The 27,465-nt window shown below is 45.1% G+C and overlaps 1 protein-coding gene across 3 annotated transcripts in view; it reads right to left on the bottom strand.

Annotated features, from left to right (window-relative positions):
- Positions 1-2,148: 2,148 nt before the first annotated feature.
- The window catches only part of RUNX1 (RUNX family transcription factor 1), a 150,695-nt gene continuing 125,378 nt past the window's right edge, over positions 2,149-27,465 (bottom strand). For all 3 annotated transcript variants that reach the window (XM_065741755.1, XM_065741757.1, XM_065741756.1), the window contains 2 exons: positions 10,178-10,339; positions 2,149-7,424 (listed from right to left, as the gene is read on the bottom strand). In XM_065741755.1, the coding sequence (XP_065597827.1) occupies positions 6,931-7,424; positions 10,178-10,339 (656 nt within the window). In that variant the 3' untranslated portion in view covers positions 2,149-6,930. The remainder of the gene's footprint in view (positions 7,425-10,177; positions 10,340-27,465) is intronic.

Here is a 27,465-nt window from a genome sequence, read left to right as displayed (position 1 = left end):
ACACCGTTAAATAATATTTTTGGCCCATTTACAGTTCTGGACTGAGTCATATTTTAGTGATGTCTGGAAACCACAGTGTCATTACAAGGTCTTCCAGCACTGCAGCAGTGGCAGTGCTGATAGGCTTATAAGCTTTGAATGCTGAGAACAAGATCTGTCTCAGAGCAGCTAATACAGAGTTTACAGTCAGTTCCCCGACCGCACACATAGCACCAATACCAGGATTTCTGTGCCTGCTCAGAAAAAGGGTACAACTTCTGGGCACAGTGTACTCCCCACTAATCCAAGGCTGTTGTCTTGCATGACAAGCCACTGAAAAGAGGGAAAAAAAGCCATGTAAACCAAAGGTAACACACCTGTGTTGTCTTTCCAGGACAGCTGTGTTGAGTAGTACAGTGCCCTTCAGGCGGATATTACTTAATAAGCTGCTTTAGCTCTGAAGCCTGACTCCAGAGGGAGGGGTTTCCTTATTGCACAAGTCAAACAAAGCAGTGCAGAGAACACCCATGACAATGGCCTTTATAATTAAAGCCCGTCAAAAGCTGTCAATCAGAATGTAAGGGTAGAACAACAAGTCAACAACTGTGTGGGTTCACCCCACCAGCCCCTCCTCTCACCAGCAGCAGCCTCCAGCCTTTGTATCCCTCACCTTTTTGCTCTCTCTTCTTCCTCTCCCGCAAAAAAGCTAGAGGTGGGGCTAAGCTGGCCTCTCTCAGCTGCCAGAGGAAGGCATGCCTAAGCCACCAGCCCTGCAGGGATGCCCGGGGCAGATCATGGCAGAGCAGAGGGTCCAGGGTGGGCAGCTGTCCCTGCTTCCTCCCCTCCCCCTGCAGAAAGCAGGTAACGTTGGTCTGCTCTGCAAGGGAGTGGTAAAAAGTGTGCGTCATGTTGAAGTGGCCATTGCAGACCTTTGCCTTCCCCTCCCATATGAAATGGAAACTCTGCTCATACATCCTCCCTATAGTCTTCAAAAGCTACAAATATTTCTGCTGAGTTGCCCTTGGGTGTAGTATTTTTGGTTTTTGTTTTGACTGCCGCTATTTGTAGCTTCTCTTCCTGCTGTGTTAAAGTAGAAAACAAAATAAATCTGTGCTCTGCTTCATCACCCACCTCTAAAGAAGTGCTCTTGGGTTTCAGAGGGTAAGGAGAAAAATCTCTGTGGTAGATCCTTGCAAAAATGCAGGTGCAATAGTGGTGGGATAATGTGGAAAAGGAAAGAAATGTCATGTGCTCATACTGAGCAGTAACCCAGTCAGAGGCGTGTGTTAGCTCAGCCTAAAGAGGTTAGAACAAGGTTAGAAAGTTAAGTGTTTGGAATTCAGTAACTGTTTTCTTGCAGACCCTTGATCCCAATTTTAAAATGATAACATGACCTCATTTGGGAGATGGAATGCTACCTGACAAGATGGTAGAAAAAATTACACCTGTAATAGTGTGCTTTGCAGCTTTTGCCAAGAGAAACAGATGAAAGTTAATGTTTGTATACATGCATTTTTGTACACAAGTAGACTATAAAAAATTTCTTCAATATGATGCAATGTACTCTGTCAGGCCAACACTACAAGATTTTTTATGTATGTATAGATAAAGAGGCTTTCAGATCAAACTTTCATTATTGTCTCTTTTTCTCTTTTTGAAAGCTCGATTTCTTCCTTATTACTGTTTCAGTAACACCACTGTTCCATTATTTATTTAAGGAGAGAAAGAAAACTACGACAGTGTATCTCAAAAGTTGCATGACTTCTGCTCCTAAAATCAAGGTTCAACTCATTAATATCAAAAGAGGATCTGACCCAAGAAGCAAAAAGGTGAAGGAAGAAAAATAACAGATATAGGAGATCTCAGAACATTCAAGAATTTAATTAAGACGTTGGAGATACAATTCAATTACCAAGCCTCTGTACATGCAAAGTCTCATCTGAGTCCTGCTTTGACGGTCCTATTGGATAGCAAGACAGGTCATTCTGCATCAGAAGAACGTCGATTTAATGTTAATCAAGCAATAAATAATTTAAAAAATAATGAAAAAAGCACAAAAATGTATTTTGATGTTGTGAGTGATGTACTCTCAGTATCCTTTTCCTACAGGTGCTTTTCCTCTGACAGTTGGTTTCTCCCTGACGAAAGAACGCACCGGGCCAACGTGCATACTTGTCAAATGTTTTATTTGTCATTCACACTAATGATGATATTGAATTTACAGAGGAAACTGTGGTACAAAGAAAGAAAGAAAGTCTTCATTAGAACTAACGCAGCAGTCCAGCTGCTCTGCGTGCTAGTTGTAATGAGTTTTCCCGTGGTGCTGGACACAGCCATTTGTATGTACAGCAAGAGTCTACTCTGGCGTGGTATCTAGAGACTTTCTGTAGTGGGGAAAAAAAAAATCTATTCTCTTTTCCTATCTGGTTCCAAAAAACAGCAGCCCCTCTTCCCACCCCATGAAGAAAAAATCCCCTGTGATCAAAAACAAAAAAGCAAACTTCCAGAACCCAGTCGTTTCCCCTTCTGGAAATGTTCAGCATGACAGTGTCAAAGGAAAATGTGACTGTTCCAGTATGCCGCAGCATCTGGTTTGTAAACAGATCCAGTAAATGCTGAATGAACATGCTTTGATGCCGTCCTGATAGGAGTGGGTCTCCCACTGTGCCCTCCCCTGTGACTTGCCATGCCGCCCCCTCAGACTGAAAGTGTAGTTCTTGTTTGAAAGAAAGGTGTGTAACTGTCATACCCAGGATACCACAAATAACCCACAGATTTTTGCACATTCATTTCTCCCCTACCACAAAAACAGTGAAGAGTGTTGAATAGAGACCATGCTATAACTGTTTACAAAAGTGAATAAAATGTAGTTAATCTCGAAGCCTAAAATAACTAATCTGGAAAGAAATAAGTCTCACTACAGTATTTAAGCAAACAAAGGTAAGTTCGTTAAAAACGCAGACAAACAAAACAAAAAAAAAAGCGGAGTAATTACAAGCACTAAATATTTTGCTATGAAGCTTTTGAAATCTATTTACATACATAAATACAAGTAACTCTGTTGATGCAACCCTCTTAGGACAAGGAGAAAAATGCCAAGTGATCAGTACTGACCAAGCAAGGTTAAAAAAAAATAAAACAGGAGAATGTTAGGATGCAGGAAAACGAGAAAGCGTTTTGCCCAAATTGAAAATGATCCACTTATCCTGAATTTTCAAATATGCTAGTGGAGAAGGTCATCCAGAAAGCAGTAATGAATGTTTCAAGAGTGCAGGCAATTCGGAACACTCTGACAAAGACTGTGGGCCATTTGGAGGAAACCGTTTTCCTCCTTTCCAGAAGTTTATTTGGCATAATTCTGCAAGTAAAATCCTTGGTAGCGGCGATGCTCCCTGCGTCTGCCTCCTCTTGCTCTAAAGCTCCTTGACTTTGCTCTGGAAGCCGAATGGGAGCTCTGGAAGCGAGCAGAAAACGCTGAGAGCAAAGTAAGGAGGCTTAATGCAAACAGGAGGTCGGCCCTATTTTTACTTTGGAACGGGTGAGGCTGCCTCTGGACAACAAGCTGTGTCTTGTGAGAGGAACACACAAGCTGATAGCAGGGACTGCCGTTAACTGCACGTCGGTAGGGGAAGGAGCCTAAGGCACTCTGCTGACCGTGACTTGCAAAGGGAAGCACAACAGTGCTACTCCGTTTAGCAACTGGGACGATAAAACTATATAAATATATATATATTACATATAAAAATATATACTTATACACTATAATTTGGAGACGTGAATGGGAGAAGTGTTTTACCTAGCTGTCCTCTTTCCGCCTGCCAAGTGCTGTTTGGATATGAGAGGAACGACACAAGAGCATTTTTACAGCCTCGGAGAGCTTTGCTGTCCTGAGAGGGACAGGGGATGGCTACAAAAATAGAGATCTGAGTAAACTGTGGTGTCTCATAAGCACTTGTGTGAACCGTGTAGCCCATGGTGATTAAACAGATAGATTATGAGGGATAACAAACTTAGATTTTCCTCTGTGAGGGGGGCACTGCATTGCTCTGTGTTTGATGTGTGCAGGGGTTAGACTCAGGAGCTGCTGGCAGCGATGGCGGGTGACGAGGTGTTTCAGAAGGGGACAGTACACCACTGTGGGCCAAAACAGGCAACAGCTTTAGTGGAGAGCAGTCGAAGCTGTTGGGGTGGGGAGACTGATGTGGGAGAGTCCTGACCACAGCAGCCTCACCTCTGCCACTGGGCTGGAGTCACCCGGCCACCGGCAGCTGTGCCCCGTGGGGAGGCCTGCGGTTCCTCTGCACTTCCTCACCCTCACCTTTGGGTTCCTGCTTGGAGTACTATGCCCTTGGGTGGTCCAGTCACAAGGCAGACGTGAAAACTGTGGTCAACGGGGGATCTGAACTGCACAGTGACAGAGAATGCATAAAATGGATTCTGCAACAGAGCTACTGTTTAGTGAGGAAGGACTTTTTTTTTAGGCTACCGATGAGGTGAGATTCCAACTATGTAAAATGCCACAACAGGCAGGGTCTATCTATTTCCATATTCAGCAAGGTCTCCATGCTTCCAAAATGCATTCTTAACTGTTCTGATATTGTTTTTGATGCTTTCTGCATTTTTTTATCAGAGCAAACTCTAGAAAATGATAAATTACATTACGCTAAATGAAAGCACGAGGCCACGTGTGTAGTTTAGCACAACCATTTGAACTTTTGCTGAGATCTCTTGAAACACCCCCTATTTTCTGCACAAAAATGACCTTGTTGACAATGTTAAGTTCTTCAATTTGCAATTTTTCAATACCAAAGTGCTACTGCATCTGACTTAAACAAAGAAGCAAAATCATATATATATAAAAAAAGGAAAACTTGAAAAACAAATGGTTTTAAATAAGTCCAGCTGTTCCGCTGCCTGCAGCCAAGGATCTTTTTAATTTGAATCCTTTTCATTTTTTTTTTTAAACATCAAACACTGATCTGAAGTCCTGCTTTCAAATACTCTCTGAGTTGACCTGCAATTGTTTCACTCATTTAAGACGTACATTAAATAATAATCGGATCATTTGGAACGCACACTTGTCAACATCAGCAGTCTGTAATTAATGAGTAGTTCAACAGCTGCGTTCAGACCAAACCCTCAAATAAAATAGTGCCATAAAATTTACAGTGACATCTGATATGTTTGTGCTGTAACGATGGGCAATGATGACGACTCTGTATTAACATGCTCCTAATACAAGCCGTGCATATTTGCTACAGGACCAAATAGTTTGTGCATGGATTTTAAATCTCCTTCCTCTTCCCTCAAGATATGGTGATGGAAGAACCATTAAGGCCCCTTCTTTGCTGGCCTGCTTTCCAGATGAACTTGACTATTCTGTGATGCACGCATTGATCTCTTTTCCAGTACATTGGAACATGGCTCTCGCACCACACAGAAATCTCAGCTCCATTGAGCCGGGAGCAAATCTCACACTGATCCTATAAGAGTCTTCTTCACTTCATTCTAGCCATGCTAACTATGTGATGGCTTTTGATTTGAAAGACTATGAGGCCTCTGGCGGAGCTGTTAGGAAGCCAAGGGAAGCTCAGCACAGAACAGGACTCCATGGGGATTTATGCAGGTGAGGGAAAGTCTGCCTTACGACACAGGGACCTCCTGAGTACTGATCCTGAGCATCACCACTGGTGAAGAAGGAAAAATGAGGAAGGGGTGAGGAGAGACAATTCCACTGGGGAGGAAGGCACAAGGCCTCCTCTGGAGCCTATATTGTTTCGCTGGGAGTGGAGCACCTAAATAGCTCTGAGGCTCTGGGCTAACCTAGCTGAGTAAAATGAAAGAGAGATAATTGTAAACAATATTTCTAGGCGATTAGGAGGTCACTTTACCCATCGTCATTCCAGCCTTTTCCAATGTGACAAATTTGACTTCGGCTGCTACCAAAAAGGGCAATTGCTGAGCTTTTTAATATAGGTATATTTAAATAATAATAGTATCAACAAATAAGAAAAGTCTAAATATCAAGCATAAATATCATCAAAGTAGTACAGTAGTTGAAAATGACCCAAGGCTGTAGCCGTTGTATTAAAAAAAAAAAAGTCCAAGAGAAAAAAAGTTAAATTAACTCACTGAAAAAGGGGCTGATTCTTTCAGTTGACGAAGCAAGAAAGAAGCAAGCGTGATTAAAACAACAAAAAGTAAAATCTTTTTTTTTTTTTTTGCAATTTATAAGGTGCCAAGAGAAATTAAACAAATTAGATGCAAAGCAGGATGAGTTGCATCCTTAAAAAAAATGAACAAACCCAAACAAAAAAACAAAACAAAACAAAAAAAAATCCAACAAAAATCCAGCAATAAAAAATTCCATATTCTTTGGAATATACAACATGGTTAAAAAAAAAAAAAAGTAAGACTGAAGTCCAACATATAAAACCTCTCATTCACAGCATTGCTAAAACAGAAGCATTCACAGTTTCCCTCTGGGAATCTTCCTATACTTCCTTATAGTTAATATGTCCATAAGATGCAGTAAACTCGTTAAGTTTCTGTTAGGTCTTAAGTCTTAAAAACAGAAGTGGACTGAAACTCTCTTTAGGGCTGTGGAGACCTTCAAACCTGGGCATGTTTGAAAGCCACAGACCTGGAAACAGCCTGGATATCTTCCTACCCACCCTCACTACCTACAGGCCACCAACCTGAACGTCCTCCTTTCCAGAAGCTCAGCCCCCCCGGGGGGTACCTTGCTGGCATGGCATCGCTTCACCAGCCCCACAGCTGGCCCAGCACATGCCACTGCTCCTGGGACCGCTGACTTCTGGAGAGTTTGCTTCTGGAAGTGATGTATGAACATGGCAGGGCCCATAAGCAAGACAGGTGTTTATGGGATACCTACGGACATCGGTAAATTGAAAGCACGTTAGTCCTGGCCCACGACTACTTAAAATGCATTCAGTATGGCCTCCAAACCGCTTCCTCTAGCCTTGCTGTGGTACCCATGTTGGTTGGGGAGTTGCTGTGGCTCCCTTCTGCCTCAACCACATCACTCTGGTTGGGAAGGTTGGGGTTGAGCAGTGTCGATCCCGTGGAAGCATTGGTGCAAGGGGGGTGGATGCGCGGGGGGGAGCGGTCTCCTCCTGAGATCATGGAGAACTGATAGGACCCGGCGGAGGTTCCGTAGTACAGGTGGTATGAAGGTGAGCTGGTCTGGAATGGGCTGCCTTGGGCCTGAGAGGAGCCGGGATATGGAGGTGGGAGGTAAGTGTGGTATCTGGTGGCCGTGGACATAGCAGACATACCGATCCCTATCCCCGAACTGACGGGTGTTGGCGTGTACGTGAACGCTCCCGGGTAGTGCATCCGAGGATCAGAAATGGAAGGGAGCGCGGAGAAGGAGCGGTCGATCCCCACTCTGGGGTCACTGAATGCCGTCAAGTCAGAAGCACCTGGATTGCAGGGAAGGAAGGCAGAGAGTGTCAAACTGGCAGAGCAGAAATTCACCTCTGCAAGGTAATAATCAACACCAGAACCCTGTTTCACTTTTAACTAAAGCAGTGCTGCCACGGGAAGAACCGAGCCATCCCTCTCCCCATCTCTAACACACAGTGCTGGCAGGTCTGGATGTTTTGGATTAACTGAAGTAAAGCAGCAATTCAAGAGGAATGCCAAGCTCTCACAATGTTTTGAAGGTATACATGCTCGCTCACAGAGACCTTACAGCACATGCAATTTACATTTCCAGAGTGCCCTCATCCTCGGAAGGTGGGTGAGGAACGTGGATGCGGATGTCAGCCTTCTTGCTCAGTATCACACATCACCACAGACACTGACAGGACCTAAACATGAATTGCTGAGCTCCTGCGTAGTCTCTCCTTGCTCCCAGTTTTATTTGTTGACTCAAATGGGATGCTCCTTGGAGCACACACTGTCCTTTCAGAATACACAGGTGAGGTCTACACACACGGGCTTAGCCCAGCTGTTGGCACTTAGCAACATAGTTCCACACTGACTCTTGACACTACTGAAGTCAGAAAAAATCAAGTTCACTCGAGGTCTTCATATGTGGAGCTTCATATAATGTCACATAGATGTTACTAAATTGCAAAAACCTTGGCTCTAGTTAAGTATATAAAAACGGATAACAGCAGTGCCTTTCAAAAGCAGAAAGCTACATTTGGGAGTTGGGCTTTTTTTCCAGTTTCCTTTGTTCTAGAAATCTTTCTCACTCTGTTAAGTGAGCTTTTTATAGGACAGCCAAATTATGCTGTCTTGTCTGACACAACTGAAGACACCCAGTCCCACCACCTCCTTCTCCAATGTGCAAGGATTAAACAAGCAGAGCAGATAATGGCCTCTGTAGAAAGGATCTTCATTGTGACTCAGATTAATGGAAGGTGTCAGTCCCTAGAGCTAGCAGCTATGCGTGATTAAAATTACTACAACCATAATTAAGAAAAAATGTTTCCAGAAGACAACTTCTTCCGTCAGACAAGGTGTGGAGTCTGCAGAAGAGGAGCCATATGCTGAAGGAAATACTCATGAGAAGAAGCAGAGGGAAAACAAAGCTCTTGGCTCTGGCCAATTTTAAAGCTAGAGCAGACACACTCCAGCGCCAAGCTCTGAAAGCTCATCAACTGCACAGCCAGCACTCTTTGATGAATTTATATGAATTTCTTAGAAAAGCTCTGACGCACGCAGTATGCTTCCTTTTTCAGTCTGCCTTCTGTCTTTTTTACTTCTGGAAGATCAGTGGGACCCCTGAACACATTTCCTCCTCCCCAAACCCCAGCACTTTAACACGGTAAGACCGACCATGGTGTGGAATGGTAGGAGCGTCAGGCTGGCTAAGGCCAAAGGTGACATCTGACAACCTGCCAGATTTTAAATGGAGCTTCCACACCTCATTCCTGAGAAAGAAATCAAACTTCTTCAAACTGCCTAGACACACCACTTGTCAGAGGAGGGCTCCTTCTGTCTAGTTTGGCAAAAAGCAGAATAACAAAAGTTAACGTCAAGGTGTTTCAAGTAAGTCTGATATCCTTCATCTTCTGAGGCACCATGTCTAAAAACCCTCCAACTTGCTGTTTGTTTTGACAAGATAAATGATTTTTTAAAGTAAAAAACATAATGAAATAGTTTGCTTTACTTGAGAATTTCTGGTAGCTAGGAAGATTGTTTATCTTCCTGCTCGGTTTCCTCCTTTTCTGCCTTTTTCCAGTGGAAAGGAGTGTATAAGGAGGGAAACACTGGGGAAAAATGAAAAAATAAAAATAAAATCTTTTAATAACAACAAAAAAAGTCTTCCTATGAAAAATGAGGATTTTTACAGACTTCCTTTAAAGCAAGAAATCTTTTTTTTTTTAATTTTCTCCCACAAAAGAAAAAATGTGCTTGCTTTTTCAGCTAGCTTTAAGATGCGATTAGATCAGATCTAACAAATAGGGTGTTTTTTGGTGGGCATCATCCATGTGACTCTTCCAAATCAGGTTTTACATGTCAGCAGTAGAACAGGCTGAAAGCTAATTTCAGCAGTTCTCTCTGATGCTAAAAGAAGCCATGATCATTCAAATGAGAGCAGTATGTATGTCCAAAGAATATACTTTTTGAAAAAGCCATGTGCAAGGTTGGATTGTATGTCTCATTCATCTTAGGAAAATTCCTGCTATTAAACATATTGGTTCAATATGTAGGGTTAGAGTCAGCAGATGGTCAGCTGAGCACGGTGCAAACTAGGGGGGCAAATTTCACTTCCATGGTGTGTTTTTGGCTTGTAAAGCCTTGCAGTTCAATTTCAGGAAGATGTAACAAGGCAGTACAGTGAAACATTTAAAATGTCAAAAAAACACCATCCTGCACACAGCATGTCCACCCATTATCTATTTTACTCTGGTTGGAATTTAGAGAGAAGGAAGGGAATACAATCTGTGGCATTCATTTCTTGGCAGATATGACAGCTGCCCAGCTATCTCAACTATTTTTATAGTTCCAGGCATCTTCAGAGTAGCTACTTTCTCCTGTTTCTTTCTCTTCTGACAATGCTATGTTGGGACCCAAACCTTACTTCCTCACTGTCTGCACAAATCCCAGTCAACCAGCTGAGGATATGCTTCACCAGCAGTGGGGAAAAGCTGCAGCAGCACCTGAAGACACAGCAAGCGCTGCATGGGCACCATGAAGCTAATGATTTGCAGAGGCTCACCTGAGAGGCGGCTGGAAAGCTCTGCAGTGAGGGATGTCATGCCGCTGGCCCTGCCAGGTGATATCGGCGTGGCAGGGTGCACCGAGGGAGTCGCGATGGAGCCCAGGTACTGGTAGGACTGGTCATAGGACCACGGTGGGGATGGCTGCACTTGCCTCGTGTCTGCAATGAGAAAGAGGCCGATAAGCCGATTTGAACGATAACTTTGCAATATCCAAGACGTGAACCAAACCACCTGGTGGATGTGGAAACTGAAACGGCAACGTAATTACATTTCGGTTCCATAATCCCCTTTGGCAAGAGACCTACAGATGAATTGCTTCCTCAAATATTATTTGTACATCTGTGAGTTTTGACTGGTTGATTATTTTTCTTGTGAAGCTTTTTACTATTTCATGTTGTTGGTGGGAAGGGAAAAGCGGTCAGGGAAAAGGCTCTGCCAGGTTAAAAACCTGCTCATTACTCAGATCCATTAGTATTTCAGGCTGTGCACTCACAGCCCTTTCTCCCGAAAAGACAAGTCCTGCATGGCACCGTGAAGACAAAAACACTGAACTGGGAGTGCTTCTGAGCAAGCCTCTAAGTAAAGAGAGCAAAACAAGATGGAAACGTGCCCATGTGGGAGAGACAGAGAGAGGGAGCGAAGCTCATCTCCTCCAGAAAGCAGACTCCTAATTGGAGGAGCAGGACTGAGGGCATTTGACTTCCTCCATCTTTAGAAAATCTCAGCCTGGATTAAATGAAGAGATATTTTGTACATCTATATTCATTTGTTTATTTATTTATTACACACAACAAATAGAAGCACAACTCAGCGGGATGGGTGCATCTATTAGCAGTGGCTGAACTTCAGAAAGAGAAGCCTCTTGTGCCAACTTTGGAAGTGCCAAGCTGAAAATGCAGCTGCCCTGTGTTCTTCTGGTTCTTGGAAGAAAAATCTGAAACTGCATAGATGCGTAAAACATCTACTTAAATATGGAAAACCACTAAGCTATTATTTTCTAGCCTCGAGATGTTTGAAATCAAAGATGCATAGCTGGGAGTTTGTCCAAACCAGTCGCACCAATGTAGAAACAGCTCTCTTTTGCTTACTTAATATTTGCATATGAAACTGGCATTTTTGAGTGTACAGAAACGTCTAGTTTTTGCACAACTCAAAGTGAGAAAGATTCGTCCTTCCCTTGCCTACCCACAAATGTTTTTTAACTTTCTTTAGCAAAATCTTTTTCCCTATTCTTCAGCACTAAGCACGGTCTCCCGCAGCTCCATCTAGCTAATTGTCTGTTTGAAAGAAGCCAATGTTGGACGGACTGCATTCAGATAAAACTGATACCGGCATGGAAGGGAAATTTCCCAAGTCTGAGATGAAGGACTTTGATCTTCCATCAGAAAGCCCATCTGGAAATTATTATTTTGTTGTGCTTTATGGAGATGAGCTTTACATTTTGTTTGTTTCACCCGTTTAGGAAGGAAGATTTATACAGAACCCGGAGCCTTTCAAAAATAGCTAGCAAAGGCAGTTGCAGAACAAAACAAACTCTACTAAAGATTTTTCCACTGAATGCCATGTTCAAAATCAGATCTTATTAATATTTAATTTTTTTTCAGGCAGATTCCTTAAAAATAGATTCAATTGACTCATGTTGTTTTAAAAGCAACATCCAATTGGATTAAATGGACTTCAGGAGCAACAAACAAAAGGCACAGGCACAAAGCCTGCTGTGTTCTGGACTGTAACATCATCTTGCTGTTAGTGTATGGCCAGTGCTTATTAAAGACGACGGGGAAAGAGACGGGGGAATTCAGTTTCTAGGGGTAGTGTTAGGATAAATACCACAAAGCTTCCAAACAGTGAACCTCGTAATGGCCTGACCCTATGTATTTTAGTTCTAGAATGGGTTTAATTAAATGTGGTTGGATATTAGGAAACAATGCTCAGAAAGAGCAGTGAGGCAGTGGCACAGGCTGCCTAAGGACGTGGTGGAGTCACCATCCCTGGAGGTGTCCAAGAGCCATGTGGATGTGGCACTGAGGGATGTGGTCAGTGGGCACAGTGTGGTGGGCTGATGGTTGGACTAGGTGATCTTAGAAGTCTTTTGCAACCTTAACAAGTCTGTGGTTCCCTTACTTCAGCGTCAGTCCCACTGGTTTCCATTCATTCCAGCTGAGTGCTGGAGCTGTGACACATGCACTGGAGGGCACCCAGCCTGGTGTGGAGGTTCTGCAGAGGCGATCCCTGCCTGAGGCCCTGTGGGAGCCAAGACTACTTTCCACCACCTCTCTCCAAGGGCTTTGCCCAGTGCTGTCACTGCAGAAGGAGGTTCCCATTGAGGCCATGGCCTCTCTGTTTTCATGCCTTGTTGGGAGGGAGAGCACTCCACACTGCTCCTGTTTTCCCTGCTTTGTCGTGGCAGGGAAGCTGTTTTTCGAGCGAGGAGCTGTGGAGCACATCCCAAAGTTGGCCGTGTCCCCAGTATTTGTTCTTGTTTGTTTTGCAGCTGAGTGCCTTTGACTGGAAATGTTTTATCACTTGCTCACAGGTCCTCAGCTCTCAGCACTGAAGAGTAGAAGGGAGAAGTTGCTGCCACCCACCCTTGTTTGGCAGCCTGGGGGAGGACACACTACCTGTTCCCTTCTGTTACAGACTTCTGTTGACTGGCAGGCCAGCTCTACCCCTCCCTTTTCCATGGTCTCTCCTATTGCTGGCTCTTCAGGACAGGGCAATGGGTCTGTCGTGTACCTTTCTCAGCATGGCTCCCAGTTCACAAAACAGCCCCTGGTGCGATAAGCACCCAAACAGTATAAGATTCAGGAAAAGCCACAGCAGCAGCTGTAGTGACAGAAAGGGAAGCAAGACCTTGTCGCAGATTTACTAAACGCAGACTGAACTAAATCAGAATACAAGCTCTTCCTGTTCTGTCCTACTACAACTAGTCTCGTGTTGTGTCCAGACCAGGAACTGAGTAATGGACCAAACACACGGCTGCTAACATCCAAAGAGAGACTACCAGGGCACCTGACCTGCCTCCTCCACTTGCTATCATTAGCAACCCCTGGGGTATTTGCAGCAGTGACAGACAGCCAGAGAACCCCCATCATTAATCTCACAATCCCATTAAGTCTTTTGTAAGTGGAAGTTCTACCGATCAATTCTACATCTTGTTACCTGTATTCCCAGTCCCTGTATTTGCTATTAGATACTAAAGATCAGCTTTTTGACATCAGGTTGGTTAAGCTGCAATCTATTCAGCTATGTTAATACATCATATTATGTTACACACACACAAAAGCGGGTTATACTGACTGACCCCAAGCATCACTCTCAGGGCTGTTTAATAACAAGTGGAGAAAAGTATCGCAGAACTTCAGAATTGTAAGGATAGTAAGGGACGTCTGGAGAAAATTGGGTCCAATTTCCTGCTCAAGTATGTTCCCTACTGCAGGTTGCACAGGAAAGCAGGTCTTCAGTATCTCCAGAGAAGGAGACTCCACCACCTCTCTGGGCAGCCTGTTCCAGGGCTCTGTCACCCTCAAAGAAGTTCTTTCTCATGTTCAGATGAAACTTCCTATGTTCCAGTTTGTGCCTGCTGGCCTTTGCTGTGTTGCTGGGCTCCACTAAAAGAGCCTGACCCCATCCATTTGACTCCCACATGCTAGATATTTATAAACAGTGATGAGATCCCCTCTCATCCTTCTCTTCTCCAGGCAGAGCAGTCCCAGGTCGCTCAGCCTTTGCTCATAAGGGAGATGCTCCAGGCAGCAGCATTTTTATGGCAGCATTTCAGTACTGAGGGGTGGATTCAGCTCCCAGTAAGGGCAAGGGCTACGCTTCCAACAACTTTAGCAGGATCTGGATCAGGGGTTTCAGTGAGGACTGTATTTTTGTGATATCTGCTTTTCTTCAGTTTTTGGTTTACTCTAAATTGAATCAGAACAAGTTTGAATTTGCCACTGAACTGGGATACTCAAAAAAAGAACAAAAACAAAAAAACAAAAACAAACAAACAAAAAACCCTACAAAAAAAAAAAAAACACACACACAAAAAAAAAAGCCACCAAAAAACAGAAAAGGAGAAGACAATGAGCCCTTCCCGAGTCTACTGTTCCCTTCTGTTTTCTACTCTCTTAGTAGAGATGCACTTCTCAGAAATGGGCAGACTGCTGCAAGGAACTGAGTGCATGGGTTTCTGTGGCTGAGGTTATTTAGGTAAAAATATGCTGAAAAGAGAGGGGAGCTGCTTCCATGCTCTGAATAATTGTGCAGGGATTTGCACGGAGAGCTCCTTCAACAATGGGAAGCAACAGAGCTGCGGGTCCACATCGTCACAGAGCCCAGTAGGGCTCCAAAATCATTTTAAAACAGATCAGAATAGCACGAAACCAAAGAGGTAGCTCTGGTCGGTGAGCTGTGCCCAGTTCTCCCGGTATTTCTCCCATTAGCAAGTACTTTCCATTTCTGCTTTTTATGGTGTGAGAAAATGCATTTAAAACATGAAAACAGTTATTAATTGCAATAAAGCACTCCAGGGCGAGAATTATGGTGCAATAATTCACACCTTGCTGCCTAGTCACTAGCTCTTCAGCCTCGAGCCTCATGCCTAACAAGCTATTAAGCAGAAAGCATGGAACCATCTTTCATGCCTCGTCATGTTTTATTGCCACGAAAAGGTTGTGCTCGGCTCCTTTTAAAAACTTGTAATTAAGCTGTACAAACGTTGCATAACGCTTCAGAGCCGAACGAAACGAGAGCTCCGGTGTGAGACTCGGGATAACGCCGTTCTCCCCCCCTTCGGGATGCTGCTGGTGGTCCCGGAGCTCTGCAATCCCGACGGGGAGAAAGGCAACGCAGTGCCGGGATAGGTCCCGGACGGCAGGTGGCGGTGAGGGGCCGCACAGAGCCCGGCACGGAGCACGCACGGAGCACGGTACAGCCCCGCGCTGCGCAGAGGGGGACCTCGGGGACAGCTGCAGCGCAGCCTCGCACAGCCTTCTGCCTCTGAAGGCGGTCCTGAGGCCACGCAAGTCGCTGGCCCGTAAGGAAGCTGCAGAATCACAGAAGGGTTGGAGCTGGAAGGGGCCTCAAAGCCCACCCAGCCCCAACCCGTGCTGCCCCCAGCAGCTCAGGCTGCCCAGGGCCCCATCCAAGCTGGCCTTGAGCACCTCCAGGGATGGGGCACCACAGCTTCTCTGCACAGCTGTGCCAGCGCATCACCGCCCTCTCAGTGAAAACTTCCCCTATCGTCTAACCTAAATCTGCCTTCTTTTAGTTTAAAACCGTCCCCCCTTGTCACTATCAGATCACACAGAAAGTTGCTCCCCCTCCTTCAGTGTCCTGCTGCGCTGTTTGTGTGTGCTTTAACAAGTCAAGCCATGCATTTTCATCTCCCAGGAGAGCACAGTGCTGCTGTCAGGCACCCAGGAGGCATCAATCAGTGCTGTTGGGGCTGCACTGATGGGTACTGCCAGCTCAGGACACTCTTCAAACAGCAGTAAAATATTTGTTCCTTTTTGAAATATAAGTCTATAATAGACTGCCTAAAACACTGCATATTTACAGATTCATAGAATCATTTGGCTTGGAAAGGACCCCTAAAAGTCACCTAGCCCAGCACCCCTACAACAATTAGGGACACCTACAGACAGATCAGCGAGATAACCTATTCATAAAGTAGTATTTAAATTCAAACCAGGTAACAGGTCTCACTGCACCTGTGTGCCAAAAAAGTTATGCACTGGGCTGGATCCCATGCACCTCCCAACGTGCCCTAGGAGCTCTCTGTGCATCACTGCAGCTGGGACACTGCTGCCAGCTCCCAGCTGGTTGCCGTGTGGCCAAAGCTCAGGGTGTTGCAGCGTGTTGCTGGGAGCTGCAAAGGAGCAGCAGGATGTGAGTCAGGACAATGGAGCCAGCGGGTGCACAGCAGCAGGTACGTCTTGAGTCAGCCAGGCCCTGCAGGCAAATTGCCCCGGCTGTCAGGCTGCGGTGCCACATGCACTGCCCTCCCTTGCAGAGGGCATGTGCCATCTATAAGCATGGCTGCCCAGACAGACCACCCTTTACAAAGCCACCATCAGGGAGATGAAGAAGTCACCCCAAGCGCTGGGCGGTGACAAGCCAGCGGCCGTAGCAGTGAGGATCCTGTCGTTCTCAGCACAGTGTGATGAAGACACGTTGCGAAACGGCTGCTGTTGTTGCCAGGCTTTTTTCTCAACTTGCAAAAATCGCTGTCAGTCATACGCAACAAAACCCGAAGTCGCATAACATCGAGCTCTGCAGTTCCTCCGCCATCCTGGCGAGTACTTTAAAGGCAGAAACTGGCAGAAGGGATGGGGGGATGAAAGCTGGGATTAGTTTCCTGGTGTCAACTCGGAGGCAGACAAGGGAAGAGCAGGATCCTGAACTGCCTTGAAAGGCTTTTCTGAGTCTGGGATTTATCCACCCTCCCCCCCTCCCTGCACTGATTTGCTCATCTTTCCAAAGGGAAACAGTTTTTATAGTGTGACTTTCCCTTCGAGTGCGAGGCAGGAATGGTCTTGACTGGACTTGTTCACTTGGAGAGGCATCTTGCTTAACAGGGGAAAGGGACTGTGAGCACAGGAATACTTTGTGCTCAGGAGAAGGATGCCTAAAAGCTGCTGTTCATCTTCCTCCCCTTTCGCAGCATCTGTCCCATCAGCCCTTCTATGCTTCCTCTTTCTGTGCGCTCATCCCTGGCCCCAGAGGCTTCAGGTGAAGGGTTTGAGCAGCACATGGTTCTGCTGTTCAGTTCAACCAAGCCCCTCTAAAGCAGCACATCCAAAATAATGATTCAGTCACCCTCCCTCACTCGAGTGCCAGCAAATCCTCAGCCGAACGCAGCACCGTGAAAAGGCGTGTCATCCGCCGGCAGCTGAAGGAATTAGTCAGGAGCACAAAGAAGGGGGACTTTCCAAAGGACAAGTTCATCCCTGGCAGCGGCAGCAGCAGCCGTGGCTGCCGCACAAGGCTGGTATTCTCATACCTCTCAGCTCTGAACACGAGGAGCTGGAAAATTACAGAGCAAACTGTAAAATTCCACCGGCAGCAACTGCAGCCCGCAGGGTGGGTTCCCTCCACGCGCAGGGCTGAGGATAACGCTGTCACAGAGCAGAGCTGCCTCCTCGCAGAGCACTGTGCATCCAGGTGGGTGCGAGCTCTGCTCTGCCCCCAGGGAAAGTTTTTTGAAGCCTTCTAATTCCTACTGGAAATGTATAGGGGATGAGGACTTGCTTCTCTCCGTGGCCTTGAAAAGTCCTGTTCGGCTTGCTAACAGGTGACAGAACTTATTTTGGTCAAGAATGACAGTGACAGATACGTTGTGTGCCTGGAAATTTTTAAGTTACGGTGAGGGGAAAAATGACCACCCACGTGCCCAGTTGGGATTCCCCTCACTGAAAGACAGATCTTTGGCAGAGATCTCCCACCGATGTTTGCTTTCATTTTAGTTCAATATTACTGTGGTTTCGTGGAGTATGACGAAGACCAGAGAAGTTCTGGAAGCAAAATACCTGCTGTGGGATAGGAGGGTGGGAGAATTTCCCCGCACTCAGGCATCAGACTCTAAAGACTGTAAGAAAAAAATAGGAACCTTGAGGAGAAACACTTCCCAAGCTGTTGCTGCTGTTAGTTCTAGCTGCCATGTTTGGTGGTGATATAGCACAACCCAAGGTATCCCAGGTACGGCACAGCCATATAGAAAGGTGCCAAGCCCTGAGCTAGGCTGAGTACAGAATGCCATGAAAACCTATGGACACAGGGTGGTGAGAGCAGGCACTGGGGTGCAGAACATTGCTTCTGCTCTTCACTCCCTTTGCATTCCATTTCTACGCACAACCTATCTCCCACTGATCTCTGTGCCCCTTGCTAACAAGTTGGCTCACTCCTTTCCAACACTGTGCCAGGAAGGGTCATGAGGAAGAAAATGGTGCAAATCAGTGCTTCTGAGTGTATCAGTGCTGAACGTGGGGACAGAACAGTCATCTATCAAGAGGGCTTTTGCTAGCTTTTCTTTGGAAATGAATGGCGGGGAAGGGAGAATAACAAGTCAGTGCTTCTCCACAACTTATTTAAATTTCCTTCACTCTCTTTGTGTCTGTGTCAAGAAATTAAGAGCTAAAGATGCCTGGAAATGCTATCAAGGGCACCTGTTCTAGCTGTGAATATTTTAAGGATAGAAGGAGGAGAAATGTATATCGCGCAATGCACAGTACAGGAACAGCAGGTAGCAGTTTAGCCATAGTAAGTGGCTGTGGGGAGGGGGATCCCAAAAAAACAACCTTGGGCTCATGGCTAACTTGCTGCCAGAATCAGGAAGTGCAGACAGCTCCAAATGCCGAACTGTGAAAACCCTGATTTCACAATCAGCATATGTGCTGTCCTAGCAGGTTAGTACATAAGCTGCTCAGATGAAATATAAACCATCTCTCCTACTGAGTAAGCACACTCCTTCTGGGCTGGCGTCACTGCTGCTTTGAAGAACATGATGGCATTATGGGCAAAGTCTCTCAGTACCAGTGACACCCAGAACTTGGAAAGCTGAGTTTTGCAAATTAAGGATGCATTGTTCTTTGTCTCGCGAGGTATGAGTCACCCCACAGAGCTGCAGCTATTTGTTCAACAGGGAGACTCCACTCCCCCCACCCACCCTCCTCTTCCCTCCCTCCTGCATCTACAAGGAATGAAATAAAACAATTCAGCCCTGACCTTCCACTCTGTTGGCTCCCCTGATACAGACAGGCGGCCAGACTCGGTGCCGCTGCAGTGCTCTCCCCTATCTCTAAGCACTCTGTAAAGCACAAAGTGAAATGGCGAGGAGATCAGGGACTGATACCACATGTGTGTGAGCAAATGTTGCCCTCCCTCCCAGTGTGCCCAGCACGAAGCCCACCCAGCCCCAACCTGCTGCCATGGGCAGGGCTGGCCCCCACCAGCTCAGGCTGCGTCCAACCTGGCCTTGAGTGCCTCCAGGCAGGGATGGGGCACCACAGCTTCTCTGGGCCTCTTAGACTTGTCTATTTATTTGGTGTGTGTCACTGCAGTTCCTGGAGTTCCAGAAGCACCAGGGGGAAAGCTGCTGGGAAGGCATCTGTGGGGACGCAGGCAGCAGGGATGAGAGCTGCTGTGAAGGTCATTGCTCCCTTATCTTTCTCAATAAACCCACACCTAGAAATCTAATCTCTAAGTCTGGAGGGGAATCCCTGACCTGTCCATATGGCAAACCCCACCTGAGAGCAGAGATCCCCTGGTCCTATCCCTTCTGCCTGCTCCCTTCTCCCATCTGGCTTCTCCTCTTCTCTTTGCTTTCCCTGAACCACTCTGGTATGTGAATGCCTCACAGCTAATTAATTACTTGATCCTCACACTGTCCCCTGAGGAAGGGTAGCATTACAACCTTCGTTTTAGCAAATGGAGAACTGATGCACACAGAAAGCAAGGCTGCAGTTCAGCAGAGCACTTGGCTGAGTCAGAGCACATGCGAATTACCTGATGTCACCCCAGAAGGGAAAGTTAACGTGTAAAAACAGTCTGGGGGAGATGTACCCACTTTATCCTAGTTAGCCCACATCCTGAAAGCAGTCTACCTGAAGCACAGAACTCAGGTGGGCTGCAGTGCTCATGGGGAAGCCAGTCCATCAGCCCATCTCACTCCTCTTCTCCTGCTAGAAGAAAGATCTGCCTTCAGCCTTTCCTGGGTCATGCCCTGGAAGCCCAGATGTAGAAGTAGGGTGTTAATTGCGTACAGCATGTCATCTCCTGCTGCCTTGGGTCCTGGGGGAAGGATTCCTCCTACTTGAGTGATCTGCAGCGTAGCTGTCTACCTCTGAGCTACATGTCTAGACTCCCTTTGTTGCCAACAGGGTAAAAGAGACACTGGTGGGATGCAAGCCACTGCAACCTAAAGGAGACATTCAAGCCAAGCCAGGTGAATCACACCCAAGGAACAGCTGTTTCTCTCCCCACTCAAAGATTGCAAACAACTGTGTCAGATGGAGACATACAAAACACGGATGTCTCAGGCTAGGTGAAACGAATCCCACCCTGTTTACACCTCCACAGTTTCCCTTTCATGGGTGGAGCACGGCAAAAGGAAGCGGCACAGCATCTCCTGGGCCAGGACCTGGAAGTCACACTGAATCAGTGTTTGCAGGATTACCTGCACCTTCCTCTCTGCAGCAATACCCTTCATGACCCTGCTGGTCTGGGCTGCTGATACCCGGGTGCCTGGCCCGTGAGACACTGGACTCTGCCTCAAGGTGTTCAAAAAGATGGTCATGAGTTCATGGCACAGCAAAACATTCCCTTGCTCTCCATCTGCTTTTCAAGACAATTAAATATCAGGCTGAAAAATGGATTATTCCCTTTGGAAAACAAATGCCATAAATAAAGGAGCGAATTGAATGAAGAAGTCTCTACAGTCAACTGGGAGTGACAAAGGAACGACTGCAGTATGGCCTCAGGTATCTTAAAAGTTGCTCCTGATTATGTGGATTAATTACACTGTATTAAAACTTCTTTAGCCTACAGATAAACAAAAAGTCCTCATCAATCCATTCTTTCATACTTTCAGTGCTCCCTCCCCTTTTTCCACATGAAAGTAGTAGAAGAAAGAACTTACTCTCTGGAGTTTACAGTCATTTTATCCATCACAAAACACTGACCTTGATGTGAACTAATTAGGATTGCAATAGATTATTAATACAAGTTGGTAAGGTGGAGTTCTGTCAGTATAAAAGAGTCCTTTGAAGATAACAGCCATTTACACTTTCATGATCTCATCCCAAGTGCTCACAAGAAAGCCTATAAACTAATAAAGTAGAATTCATCTAGGGGCGTCCTACATACGCAGCAGAGTATCACCCTCCAAACTCTTATTCAGGGTGGCAAACGAAATCTGCTTGGATTCTTTTAAAAGCCAACACCAATCAGGATTAAAACAACTTTTGGTCATAAGCGGATCTCTGATGATCTAAAGACATGGCTTCATTTATTTTGACTAAGAGAAAGTAAATGACATATCAAATGCAACCTTCATACTTCAACAACTGAGGTCACCTTGAGAAAAATGATACTGAGCCCCATGGTATGAAACTTCTCTCCAGAGTGAAGCTTTGATTTACAAGGTGAATTAAGGTCTTCTTCATGTGAACATATATTTGCAAAGTGAGTTTGGTTTAGAAAAATGCATTGACTTTTTTTTAGAAAAAGTAGGTGACTAAGAAACTGTTGCTCGCTATAATACTAAACCAAGATGGGCTTTTTGGAAGCTCTGTTAAATGATCTGCTCCTCTAAACTGACAAGCTGGTTTTGAGGAGATCTGCGAAACCGAAATGGAAAATGAGTTAAGCCCAGAAGTATGTGCTGAAAGCCCCAACTCCCTGGATTGTCAGGGGCATTCAGTCCAGAAATGCATTTAAAATACCTTTTAAGAAATGCTCTGCTTCCTGTATGAAATCCCTTGGCACTTCCTGTTTAGCTGAGGAATGCATCGTCCTGCACCGGCGGCCGGCACAAATCCTACACAAGCTATGGCACTGGCTGGCCTGGCCTGGCCCTCTGGTGAGGCTGGGAGGCTGGAGCAGCACAGATTGCAGAAGGATTTAAAGGAAGGCAAAGACTCATCTCCTTGTTCAGCCTCTCCCCACTGCCTGTCGGAGCGCCCAATGCATATGCTCAGTTCAGCTCAACTTGCGTGTGAGCTTTATGGGCCCTATATAAATGTTATACTGCTTGGTCTCAGTGCAGGCCAGACCTAAGCCTGGAAGGGAAAAAGTACAGGTGGCCTGAGCTGTGAAGCTAAAGGTGCTTCTCATGGCAGCCAGAAGCTTCCCTGCTCCTGCAGTGCAGCAAATGTGCACCCATGTTTGTGAAAGACCAACCGTAACCCCGGGTTTGTGTGCAGGTACCAGCGGGTGGGGTTAAGGAGGAACCACGTTCAAGGAAAACTGATCCGGTACAGAAAAGAAGTGTCAACACATGTCAAATGTTGCAAAATGCCCCGGAATGGAATAAAAAAGTAATTTGCTGTATTGAAACAAAACTGCTGCTGTGTTGCCAGGCTGAAGAAGGTTTCTTCTGGGAATATGCAGTGAATGACTTCTGATAAAAACAAGAGCTTTGTTTCACGTTCTGCATAAAACATCTTAAAAATTAACCTCTATACCTTTAATGTATTCAATACGTGTGAACCCAGCTTGCTATAACTTCTTGTCAAATTGCACCACGTGACCAACCTGCCTGCTCAGAAATATCACATAAAATTATTGTTCTCCCTGTGGGCAGTTACAAACTTATGAAAGAGTGACACACCAAAAACTTTCTAGTAATGGGGCTCAACACAGCTGAGTGCCATTGCATGTGCTGAACTGAACAATTTTATACAACTGTGGCATGGAGAGCAAGACCTGTAGTCATTACCATAAGCAAAAAGATTTTTTTTTTTCCATTTCAGAAACTATCCCAAAGCTAAAATTAACCTTGATGTGTAAGCAATCAAATATGAAATAACTATTGTTTTCTTTCATAAAGAACACCAGTAAAATAAACCAAACATAGGCATGCACATTTAATCTAAAAATCCAATATGATAGCAAGAAAATAAGTTATTTTAGTTAATAAATTACTGGCTTTGTCAGGAAAAAGAAAAAAAAAGTCAAAAATTGCCCTAATTGAAATATCTTTACTTCTATATTTTCAAAATAGCAATAATAAAAGCTACATTTTGAAACAATACCTCTGAGTTCAATGAGAAATCATAAATTGCCTGTTGTTCTGCAGTTGTTGACATTTTGGAACTGATAGTAAAACCAACCTAAAAAAACCCTCTATTTATGCATGCAATTCTTCAATCTGTTCAAATTAATATACTGTATTACTTATTTTTTCATTGACATGATCTGAATGTGATCACCTACTGCTCTTGCATCAGTCTCTCCTGCCAGTGAATTAAATATGAAATGGTTTATTCCCCCATCCTCCAGCAACTCTTCCCCCATCCTCACACATTCAGCCAGCCTGAACTTACAGATAAGCTGATGATGAGACACTAGAAGGCAAAAACAGACAACTACCCAGCCAAATGTTTGAAGGATTAGGGCCCTTGGGCAAAAATGCTGTTTACTAAAGACTGAAAGCGCCATTTCTACTTAGTGCAACGGAGGGTGTCTGAACTCAGCAGTTCTGGATAGTGGCCACCAGTGGACTCAGAACAAGGTTTATAGGTGCAAGATAACATCATGCTCTTGTCTGCATTTCATCACCTCAGGGCCTTTCTCTGTATTCTGAAACAAAGGCATACAAGTACCAACAGAAGTATACTTCACCATCTGTCTTTATGTTCACTCGTTGCACAGTTAATCATTTATTTTTATGCTGAAGACCACCCTGACAAGGTGCGACAGCAGATCCTCCGCTGGCCTAATTGCTAGAGCAACACCAGCTTCGCTTGGCTGGAGATCTGTCTCTGAGTCTGCCTCTGTACCTTTCAAAACTCAAGAGGGTATGAGAAGTCTTGCCCTTTTTCCTTCCTAATTTCCTCCTCAAAAGGTGTTTTGAGGAAAAGAAATGTGGTAAGAGACAGGAGAAGGAGAAACACAATCAACCTTTCCCAAGTAGGGATGGACTTGTCACTAACAGCTTGCATGGTGCACATTTCCCAGCTGAGGAAGCTCAGTGAGCCTTTGCTTATACAGGGTGAACAGGTATGTGGGAAGAGCATGGAAAGCAACTTGGGAGGAGAAGAAACTCCTGCTTGAATGAAATGCTCAGCTGAATACTTCCCATCTGATTTGGTGAAAAAGCACCACTAACTGACTCAGTGGAAAAGGAAACTGTGTGATACAGGTCCACACAGTCCCTACATCCCTTGGTGAGAAGAAGGACACAAGAGGGTCTGGAAAAGGCTCCAGCTTAGGACTAGCAGTACCACCTGCCTGGAAGAGACTTGATTTTGAAACAACACATTCACCAAATGTGACCTGATTTTGAAAAAAACACTCGTGAAGAGATAACCAAAGTTTCCAGAGGACGCACATCAGAGATATCTGAGCAAGGAGGAGGAGTGATGTAGGGAGACCATGGCAGCAAAAAGAGATGACCAAAACAAAAATCAGACTACTGCATTCACTTCAGGAGTGCTTGGGGCCAGGCTCCACCCAGGCTGAGCCACTTCAGTGCCAGGAAGTAGAGAATCACAGCCATGCTGGCATCCAAGCCTAGCACCTTTCACAACCTCTGAGATCTCAAGAAATGTCCCCAAAGCACTGGATAAATTACACAGGTGATGGGCAAACTGGTAAGCTCGCAATAGGACTGACCCAGCTAGAGGGAAACATCTTAGGAAATCTGTGTAGAAGAAGGGGTCCATCTTCCATGCCTAAGTCCTCAGAGACCAAGTCTTAACCACATTTAACTGGCAAGACCAAACAATACTTTTCATAAACACTCCACTGCCTTTGTTTCGTAAATATATTTTCCCCTGAAGAAAAGAAGGGCATGATTGCCTCAAAGCATTGGGACCGTGTCTTGTAAGGAGACAGCATGTCCTCAGTCCTCCCTTTATTTTTTTTTCCTCCTCCTTCAAATGTGAAAAATAAGTTGTATGACAGCCTTTGGTGGAGATGTGTGCAACAAGGCCCTCATTGTCTCAGACAGGTGTGAGATTGGAATTGATTCAGAGCCAACAACCCCAGTATCAGAGCCAGCTCTGTGAGCTGAAAACATACACCAACCATCCAGTAATACCACTGCAGCCAGCCAGAGACTCAACAATTTAAGGCTTAACACACACACAACATAAATCAGATGAGGATGTACCAGCCAACCGTCAGCTTCTTGGGCAGATGCCTGCAGACCGTCTGTGCAGATCAGACCTTGCCTGTTTCGGTTATTGGAAACATTTTTTTTTTCATATAAAGATGAGAGAGGCTGGGTGGAGCAGCTAGCTCAGACACATTTACATTTGCCCTATCTTGCCCCAACAGCCCTCCTTTGCTTGCTGTTTGGAGGCAGGACTTCTTGTAAAGTTGTTTTATTCCAAGTGCAGGAGGGAAGGAATTACAACTTGGGGAAATGTTTAATGTACAAATACAAAAATCACATGGACACGCATTCAATCTGCACCACCCTCACGAAACAAAACCATTCCTTTCCATGGGAGTCTAGGAGGCTCTGAACATGATCAAACAAGCACAAGAATTAGCACAGCTGGTTCTCTTTTTTCTTTCTTTCTTTCTTTTCTTTTTTTTTTTCTTTTTTTGTTTCATGGATATTTTTCCTTCACTTTTCTAGGAAAACCTGTTTTTGTGCTCTCTGCTTTTCCTTCTCTCACCTGCTTCACCCCAGCAGTCCTTGTGCTGTGTCTGTCCGGGTTACTCACACAGTGAGGGCATGGGCGGGCAGTGTGGGTGCAGTCGATGGCTCAGCTATGTGAGGGACTGATCCCACGTGCCACCCCAGCCTCAGTCACCCAGGGGTGACCCAGCACAAGCCCAGCCCTCTTGCTGTGCCTGAGGCTTTGCACTGCCCATTTTCTCCCTGTGTTCCTGGTGATGGAGCCTGCCTGCCCTGTTTTCTTGCACCATGTACAAGGAGCAATGCACAGGTGCACTGGGAGCACATAAAACATGCTCTCAGCATGTTTGTAGATCCGATCATCAAGCCCCCGACTAGTGGCTATGTCACTGCAGCAGGCTGCTCCCTCTTTGCTGTTTCAGCTGCACTCATGCCACAGCCCATTTTTGTGGAAGTTCTGCGGGCCCCACTGGGATGGCTGCAAGCCCTGATCTCAGGCACCACGAGTTCTTCCGTTCTGGGAGTGGATCACTCATTTCTTGCATTTCCCAACACAGTCTCTTGCCAATTGAAGGCTGACAGACTTCTTCCTGGGACCAGGGCTGGCTCCTGGCCCTCATGCAGCTGCAGGTCCCAGGCTTGTTCCCTGCCACATCCATCCACAGTCTCATACGCTAGCTGGGCAATGGCAGGGCTTTCAGGGGTGGCAGCTGGGGAGTGCCACCAGCACAAGAGCTTGGCTCAAATGCCCAGGTAGGTGCTTACAAGCTGAAAGAGGGGCTTTCAAAACAATATTCACAGAGGAGGCAATCGGCTAGCACTCCATTTGTATCTGTGTGAACACTAGCTGGCTAATCTTGGTTTACACTCATTTGAAAAGTCCCTTTTGTGTGGTTCTTTTTCAAGTTAATACAAGTGTTCACTTTTATAACATACAGTAGAGGAGAACAGTTTTCTGGTTGATACTTTCACCATAAAGCAATTGGGTAACTGGGTCTGAGTTTGCAAGTGGTTTTGCATGTAAAATTGCTCATGTATATGTAGGTCTCAAGGATGTCAAAGAAGCTGTTCTTTTGAGCAGCTATTCACGTGCTTTACTGCTGAATGAGGATCATCATTTGGACTTGGGACATTTAAAATTAAATGTTCTTCAGTAAGCTTATGCATTAAGAACTGAAATCATCATAAATGCTGTACTTGTTCAGCTAGTTGTAAATCATCATTATTCTAATAAAACAAAGCATCACTGCTGACAAAACGTCTCTTCTACAGTTCAAAGGATATATCAATTTACAGCAACTGCTTTGAATACTGGAAACTTTCAAATGAATAAAGCAGTGAATATACAACTTCTTTCTATAGGAAGGATTTTGGCTTCAGTATTTTTCATTCATCACCTAAACCTGACCATCAAGAAATGAGGGAACCTAAGCTGGCCAAGTCATTCCTAAAAGCTCTGGTAACTGTACTTATTTTAAAATACAAAGGAAGCAAACCATAATGGTTTAGATTATAAAGCATGCCTAGTGATCTAGTTCCATTTTTGGATACCTAATCAAAGACATTCAAAGTAACCCTTTTTCAGAAATCCAAGCTCCTTGAATGTGCCTGGAGTCGAAGCCCAAGACATGAAAGCTTTCAGAATCACCTATCTTGAAGTGATGGTGTTGCCCAATACAGATAAACCAGATAAATAGACCTAAGCATTTACAGTTAGAAATCAAGCTGACCTTCAGAGCAAAGCCAAGATTTTTCAATGATCTATTCCCCATGCTTATGTTTTTCAATGCTTTTAAGTGAAGAGATGTATATAGGGAATGAAAATGGTCAGATGGAGGCAATCCTCTATTTGACTATATAATGTGTGCTTCCCCACAAAACTGACTGTTCTACAAAGCACATCCAAGCACATTGTTCTTTGCATGCAAACAATCTCCATTTGTAGGGGTCATAATATACTGAACACATACAGGGAAAACC

The sequence above is a fragment of the Cyrtonyx montezumae genome, unplaced genomic scaffold (assembly GCF_038088225.1).
Source record: "Cyrtonyx montezumae isolate F1298 unplaced genomic scaffold, pur_monq_1.0 scaffold_3, whole genome shotgun sequence".
In the NCBI taxonomy this organism is placed as follows: Eukaryota; Metazoa; Chordata; class Aves; order Galliformes; family Odontophoridae; genus Cyrtonyx; species Cyrtonyx montezumae.
The sequence above is the reverse complement of the archived record's forward strand: the minus strand, read 5'-3'. Positions and strand labels throughout refer to the sequence as shown.